The sequence below is a fragment of the Anarhichas minor genome, unplaced genomic scaffold, assembly GCF_050575085.1.
Source record: "Anarhichas minor isolate MPS153535 unplaced genomic scaffold, ASM5057508v1 ptg000028l, whole genome shotgun sequence".
In the NCBI taxonomy this organism is placed as follows: Eukaryota; Metazoa; Chordata; class Actinopteri; order Perciformes; family Anarhichadidae; genus Anarhichas; species Anarhichas minor.
Genome location: NW_027466474.1, coordinates 5,294,835 through 5,302,457, shown reverse-complemented (window position 1 = coordinate 5,302,457; position 7,623 = coordinate 5,294,835). Strand labels below are relative to the sequence as shown.

The following is a 7,623-nucleotide window of genomic DNA, read 5'->3' as shown; positions in this document are numbered from 1 at the left end:
AAGTACACTGATCATAGCCAACCCAGTTCACCTCAATTTACTGGAGGAAAGAAGCACTTCACAACTGAAATATTTTTACAACATCAACCACTTGAAATGATCCATCTCGGATCATATCACTACTAACCACAAAATCTTCACCTCCATGGAAATTATTATCTGTATCAACCTAACTAAAACTTGCAGATGGCTTTCAGAAAGAATCCTCATGGAAAGCTAACAGCGAAGATGTACTGCAGTCTAATTCAAAGGGGATTTGCAAAATGCGTCATCACAAAGATCCGACTGTCCCTAAAGATGTATCCTTGCGAGTATAATGTGCAACATACATTTTTAACCAGCACACAACACACAAACAAAATCATCACAGCTTTGCGAAATCTCAAGAACAATTACTTACAGAGTAATGTTTCACTCGTAAATAGCACAGAGGATTAAAACTGTTTTGGGATTTATTAAATGTTTTTTTTTTTTAAATATATACTGTATATAGAAGGATGAATGTTGCAACAAAAATAATACCAGCGTCTTGTAGTTTGTCTCGCAAATATCAGCACCGTACTCAAAGTCTTCTGGACTTTCAAAGTGCCTAAAGTGTATTAATATGGTCGACACTTTGGGGAAAACATCTTCTAATACAGTCTGGAGCATTCACCCCATGTATTTCTGTGGCCATCCAGACAACTGCCCCTCCATCAAATCCTTTCACTGGAATAAAGAGCATCCTTATTACAGCCTGTTAGCTGTCAGATCACTGTAGCATGTATTTCAAAGACATGTAAAATGAATGCACTTTTGACCGGATTTCCTTTTGATATGTGTAAAACAGATTGGTGTATATATATAATGGCATCATCCGTATGTTTAATGGTATAAAATGCTGACATACACACATACAGGTACAAAGTATAAAGCTTTGCTACTGGCAGCGGAGCAGACTTTTTTTTTTTTTTTCATTACCTTATTTATCACAATTGTGACCCGTCTGACCTCCACAATGATCAAGCTATTGCAGTACTTTCCTGAGCGGGACGAGAAGAGACTCACTGTGTACATCCTCTTTAGCTGCACAACAACATGTACTGCAACCTGGTCACTCAGTTTCCAATCACTCATCCTTTTTATGCTGTATGGCAATAATAACTCACTACAGATGAATGTAGCTAATGGTAGACTGGATTCAAGCTCTGCCGAGAAAAAGACAGGCTTCAAAGCGAAACCTGCCCCGCTTATTTCTCTAAAATAACAAGGTGTTTGTTCAAATTTACATCCCAGAAATACAATAAACAAGCAAACATGAAAAAATATTCAGCGAAACTGTGGAGTGAAGCAAACAGTTTACTATCAGCAGTGTGTGTTAACCCAACTTTTTCAACTTTTATGAATGACAAAATGAATCAGAACAACACATCCATGTCCTATATTATAGTGACATTGTGATTTTTAGCAGAGAGCCCAGAAAATATCAATTCAGACAAAGTGAGGAGCTTCAAATTCTTTGAATGTATTAGCCTTGATAGAGTAAATTCAAGTTTTCTCTTTGTAGCATGAATAGAATAATGATCGTGGTAATAATGGAGTTTTTATTTATTTGGAAAATACAATATTTTGAGGCTACATGCGTCATATTTGTGTTGGCAACTTGCTTACTTTCGAGGTGAGACGTTTTGCAGTGCGTGCGCACGCGACTGTGTGCGTGTGCTTGAGTGAGTGACAGACAGACAGCGACAGAAATCGAATGAAAATACAAAAATTGATTAATAGGATCTGCAATCAGCTAAATTGTCTTGAAGTGGAGGCTAAGGGCACAAGAGAACGCGCCTTATTGAAAGACAGAATGCGCGTGACCTTGAGGCAAACACACCTGTATCCCACAAAACGCTCATGACGCAGTTAAGGAAACTAAAATCTGATTGAAAAACTGAGCGCTGTTTGGTTGAGAGGGCCGTTTGATATTTGTTGTTCGGTGTGACCATCACATTTTCTTTTTTGCCAGATTCGAGTAATAACAATAATCAAAAGAATGTTATGTTACTGTTCACTATGGCCAAGATATACCTCAGTCAAACCAGTTTAATACCTTTGTGTTAAAGGCTTGACCAGTTCATGACATCTATAACATAAAATAAAAGCTCTGCACGTGAGAGTTTCCGCCGTATCCATTATTGCACAAAATTGCAAAACCTGCAAATATGGCGTGGGCTATTAAAAATGATATAATTAGAAATACAATTTTTAAAAATCTGATGAAAATGCATTGATTGGGTTTAACCACACACGCCTGATCAAAGAGAATATAGACACTTTAATAAAATATAGAATACATAATTAATTATACAGTAGGCTTATGTACAGTAGAACTGTATGCTAATTAAACGTTTTCATAATATCACGAACACTGGTTTGAGCTCACACTGGTCTTACTTTGCACAGAAATGTGAAATATACATAATACCAACAAGAATACGAACGTGTTATGAAAACGGGGCGAATATGAAACTTAATCAAGGGGAGAAAAAAAAAACTACTGAGCCTCGCAGTATTTTAATTACAGGCAAATCATGCTTCAGGCCCATCACGCGGGCTTCTTCGGTCTTCAAACTTAACTTGAGAAGAGATTTCTCTAAAATGTCTTTCTTGTATAGGCTACATATAGACATGAATAATGTTTCTACCTTCCCGACATACATTACATCTAGTTTACATTCAACAAAGACCCCTACACTTAGGGCTACATTCAGCAAGACGTCTCCTATTTTTACTTTACAGTAAGTTCAGAGGACTCAACACGCAGATTTCCATAAAAGCCTTTGTCATTTTTTTTGTCTCACTTAAGATAGATATCTTTAATAATTACGCAACACAGCGAACAATTAGGCATATACACTTTGTAAAAGTCCCTAGAACCCACCCTGGGGTTCATGTGGCTATGGGCTGTAAGCCAAACCCAAACCAAACAAATAAAGCTCGACACATTTCGCAATTTCAATAGGCTATGACTCGACGTGTGTGTCACAAAATATTTGATACAACATCCACAAAAAATACACAGTAGTAGAGATACAGCTGTATGTGTTTGGGCTCTAACATGGACAAATATGGGCCACACGTGTCCCAACAGGAACTCAAAGAGACGGGATGTTGTTGCATTGCTTTGGGAACGAGTCCACGCCGCTGTGGCATGTGTACCATCCATTGACAATACTTTTCTGAAAGGGAGAAGTGGAGGGGAAAGTCCTTGAGCTCTGGGCAAACGTGTGACCTGTCTGGCCGCAGGGGTACTGGGAGGACTGGGACCTGTAGCTGCCCCTCTGTAGCAACAAAGGGTCCAGGAGGGGCTGCGACCTGTGTGTGGAGTAGTCCAAACTGCTGTCAAACGTGTGATGGAAACGTGACCTCGGGGTCGACTCGTCTCGACTCTCCGGGGACAGGGGGATATCTTGAGTCGACGTGGGCGGGTGGGGGGGGCTGATGTGGGCTCCGTCCGGGACTCGGGTTGACCTGTCCTCCGCGATGTGACACGCGTCGCCGGGACGCGCGTCCTCGCTTTTGACGTCGTGGGCCCTGTTGCAGTGGAGCTTCATGTGCTTTCGCAGGGAGCTTGGGTGGGTGTAACACTTGTCGCAGCCACTGACCTTGCACGTGTAGGGTTTGTCGCTGGAGTGCACGTGAGAATGCTTCTTTCTGTCGCTGCTGTTCGCGAACCTCCGGTTGCAGCCGTCGAACTCACATTTAAACGGTTTTTCACCTAAACGTTCAAAAAGAGAAATGACGGCGAGTTACGAAAATACTTACAGGCCCCGTGCATGCTCTCTCTCTCTCTCTCTCTCTCTCTCTCTCTCTCTGGCCTTATATGCTAATACTGATTAGCCTAAGTGAGTTCAGTGCCCTCCATCCCACCACATATGAAAAAAGTGAGCTTGCAAAACAAAACAAATGCACATCCGGGCATCACACTGAAATGACTGGAATCTAAATCATCAGCTTTCAACATGTGACTCTGCAAACACAGAGCCGCTTTTCCCCTGGCCTTGCCTTGCTTTTTAAATGCCACATCTTTATAGTAAATTGTTACTAATGTGCAAAAACTAGGACCGCTTTGAGTCACGAAATCACTGACTTCAAACTACTTGCTTGGAAACTGGCGCAGGCCTGTTTGCAACAAGTGAGGCAGTGTGCGGACTAAATCAGCCATCAGGCTGCAGTTAAACATGCATTAGATTATGATAAACCTGCGACGGCAAATGCAAAGATTTGTTTAAATGGAGTTATTATCATAGAATGAATTATGGCTATCAAGATGCTAATTGATCTCCTCGCACAAAATTGCCTACAGCTGCGCACCGTCTCCCCTGCTCACGCGCTGATATAGCGGACAATCAGGAAGAGCTGGACTCATAAATACAACTGTAATAGTTTCTCCTAAATCTTCATTTTGCAGGCCTGAGTGTTCATGGGCGTCTATATTTCGGAATTTCAAAGAAATGTTCATATATTTTTCTGCCATAAATTAAGTCTAATTAGCAACACTACGCATGTGCAGTAATAAGAAATACCATTAAGCGTCCCCTTTCCTGTCTCTATTCTCTTTGCTTTCATTAGTAAAACAATGGAACACCAGAAGTAAAAGGGGTCGCCTAATAAATATGTTTTATCTCCAGCCTCCCTCTTTCTCTGAAGACCATTCACTTTATTCGTTAATTATATTTTCAATTGAAATGCCTGCATTTCATGATTGCACCTTGTGAGATCCCGGTCATGCAATCCCTGAAGTGTGTGTGAAAGATAAGAATAAAATAAGATTGCACCGTAAATCCTTTTTGCAGATGATAGTAGTGTGCTCAAATGGGGCATAAAAGCAAAGACCCAAGAAAGTCAGTTCTAAAATTAAATGTATCTTATGATATAATTTTGGTGGCAAGTAACAGGCCTATCAAAGTGATGGAAATGAAACGAGGATAAGGAGACCTGACTCATTTTGTTTCAATTTATAATCATTTCATTTTGCTGACTGAGGTCATCCGTTTGCTCACGTTTTTATTTCCTACTACATCACAGTGTGATGTGCTCTGCTAGTGTTCCTGAGCACAGGAGAGGATGAGTCCCTGGGAGGCAGAGACAGCGTAACGGCTACGTCACAACGCTCCGGTGTCCCGGCATTTATTTAATAATTTCACTGAATGAAGTGGGAGAGGCACCCTAACCACTAGGCCTGCAGACACTCCTTTGTAACTGCCTTACTGCTACTCCTCTGTGGTGCCTGCATGGAGCCTGAACATGCTTTCCTGCTGCAGATCACGCAGACAATAACAGAGACGGCAAGAGGCAGCGAGAGAAGCTTTGCATAACAATATTTGTATAACAATGATGGCCTAAATAACACAGCACAGTGTAATAATAACAAAAAACAATGTGTATGCATTATTAATAATAATAGTAATAATAATAATAAGAATAAGAATAATGATTATAACAGTAATAATGTGACAGAATTGGCAAACTTCCCTAATCCGTGAAATAATGAAAAATAAAAAATATGTTGACACAGATAAACACAGCAAAACTCATAAATATGAATTAAGTAGTTTGTGTTGAAAGTTGAAAAAACGAACCACATTTTTTTTCAAACGTCACTTGCCAAAATGTACAATTATGAATATCATCATTATTATTATGATAATAATCATCATGATCAAATGACGTGCTTTAGTATGATTATGAACTAACCTGTGTGAGTCCTCTTGTGGATTTTAAGATTCTCTGATCGTGCAAAAACTTTCTCACAGCCGTGAAAGGGGCAGGGAAAGGGCTTTTCCCCTGTGTGGACTCTGACGTGGTTCACCAGCTTGTATTTGGCTTTGAAAGGCTTCCTGTCCCTCGCACAATTCTCCCACTGACAGACATACTCAGAGTGATCTGGTCCTCCGACGTGCTCCACTGTCAAATGGGCGACAAGTTCATACATGGTCCCGAAGGCTCTGGAGCAGGACAGCTTCCCAGCCCCCTCTTGGCCGTCAGTCCACTTGCACACCAGCTCGTGCTTCACCATTTGCTTAGAGCACCTGAGGAAAGCGTCGCCTCCTCCACGTTGAATTGCCATGTTGAGGGGTTTGTACAGACCCAGGAACTGTGAGACAAGCTGCTGGCTGTTTCCCTTGGGGCTGATAGTTTGGCCATAGTGGTGAGTCCGGCTGAGGAGGTCGCCAGGTAGACCCAGCATCATCTGGCTGCCGAAATCTCGAGATGCGTCGGTGGAGGTGTGGGCCTGCTCCTGATAACTGGAGAAAAAAGCATGGCTTCTGTTGTCTCTGTAGCCATGGAAGTCACGATACCTTCCAATCCCGCCATGTTGGTTCGCTCTTGATGCCAGTTGATCAGTGATGGGTGGCATGCCGGCTCCAGAAAGATTGGCTCCAATGAGAATGCCCCTAGGGCTGTGCTCTAACCGGTGGCTGTGGTATCCAGAGTCTGAAAAATTGGGAACCGAATGGTCAACATATGCACTGGACCTCGTCTCGGGGTAGTCTCGCAAATTGTGCGCGGGGCAGAGTTTTAAGGAACTGCCAGTAGGGAGTCCCATGTGCTCTCCTGCCAAAGGTGGCAGCACCATGCTGGGTTCAGTATTGCTCTCCCCGGGGTTGACGCAAGAGAGAGGGCAGCCACTAAACCTCGAAAGGCTTGTCATGTTTTGTTGTGAGTTTTGGCTATGAGTTTGCAAAATCAACCAATTCGGCACTCAGGATACACCTAGAAGTTCCCTCTCCATGTCCCTTGTCTGTGTATCATCTGCATGTGAAATTCTTGGCAGTGCACTTCGCAGAAGTAGGAACCAGACTCAGTTTCGTTAAAGTTGGTGTGAGTCCCATGCCGCTCACTTTGCCCTCTTGATTTGTGGCAATAACCGTGGTAGTAAAAAATGCTTCGAAACAGGCCATGGTGCAATATAAAAGCACAGCAGGCAAACCTGCTTTTAAAAAGGGAGCTTTGGGATTGGTTGGAATGCGCCGTGATTGACAGGCGCTGGGTTTGTTTTAAAAGGGACACGCAGGCGTTCGCCGCACGACTCCGTTTTCAAATATCGCAGAGAAAATGCTTTGAAATGTGCCGCGATACTTGCAAATGTTGCTGCCTCTTTAACTCCAGCGCGCACTCTCGTGAGACCCCCTTCTCTAAATCTCTACATATGATAAATATGAAGCGTAATGTGTAATACTGGTCATCTGATGGAAGTCATGCAATTAAATGCAGACATGGGCGAAACATAAGACTATCACAGTCCATCTACCGTCTTTTATGTCGCTGGAATGAATAGTGCCAAAGCAAATGTCCAACTCTCTGCCCTGCAAGCATAATAGAGAGACTGGCCATAGCGTGTCCAGGCCAATTATTGTCAAGACTTTCATTTTGAGTGGAGATTGAGAACAGTGAGAAATACGCATTTTTTTTTAAAAAAAGAAAAAAAATCAATTATTTGAAATTATTCAAAATACTAATCCTGCCGTCATTGCCCTGTATGAACACATTTAGCAGTATTATTTTTTCCTGAAATGTAATATATAGTTCTGAGCTCTCATGGAGGTAAAAATACTTTTGAGTTACACGTTTATGCGTGTATTTATTTTT

The 7,623-nt window shown here is 41.9% G+C and overlaps 1 protein-coding gene across 1 annotated transcript; it reads right to left on the bottom strand.

The window, feature by feature from the left end:
- Positions 1–3,125: 3,125 nt before the first annotated feature.
- Positions 3,126–6,685, bottom strand: zic6 (zic family member 6). The gene is made up of 2 exons (XM_076102812.1): positions 5,728–6,685; positions 3,126–3,748 (listed from the first exon to the last, which is right to left on the bottom strand). The coding sequence occupies exons 1-2, from the start codon at positions 6,683–6,685 to the stop codon at positions 3,126–3,128; spliced, it is 1,581 nt and encodes a 526-aa protein (XP_075958927.1).
- Between the last annotated feature and the right edge of the window lie 938 nt (positions 6,686–7,623).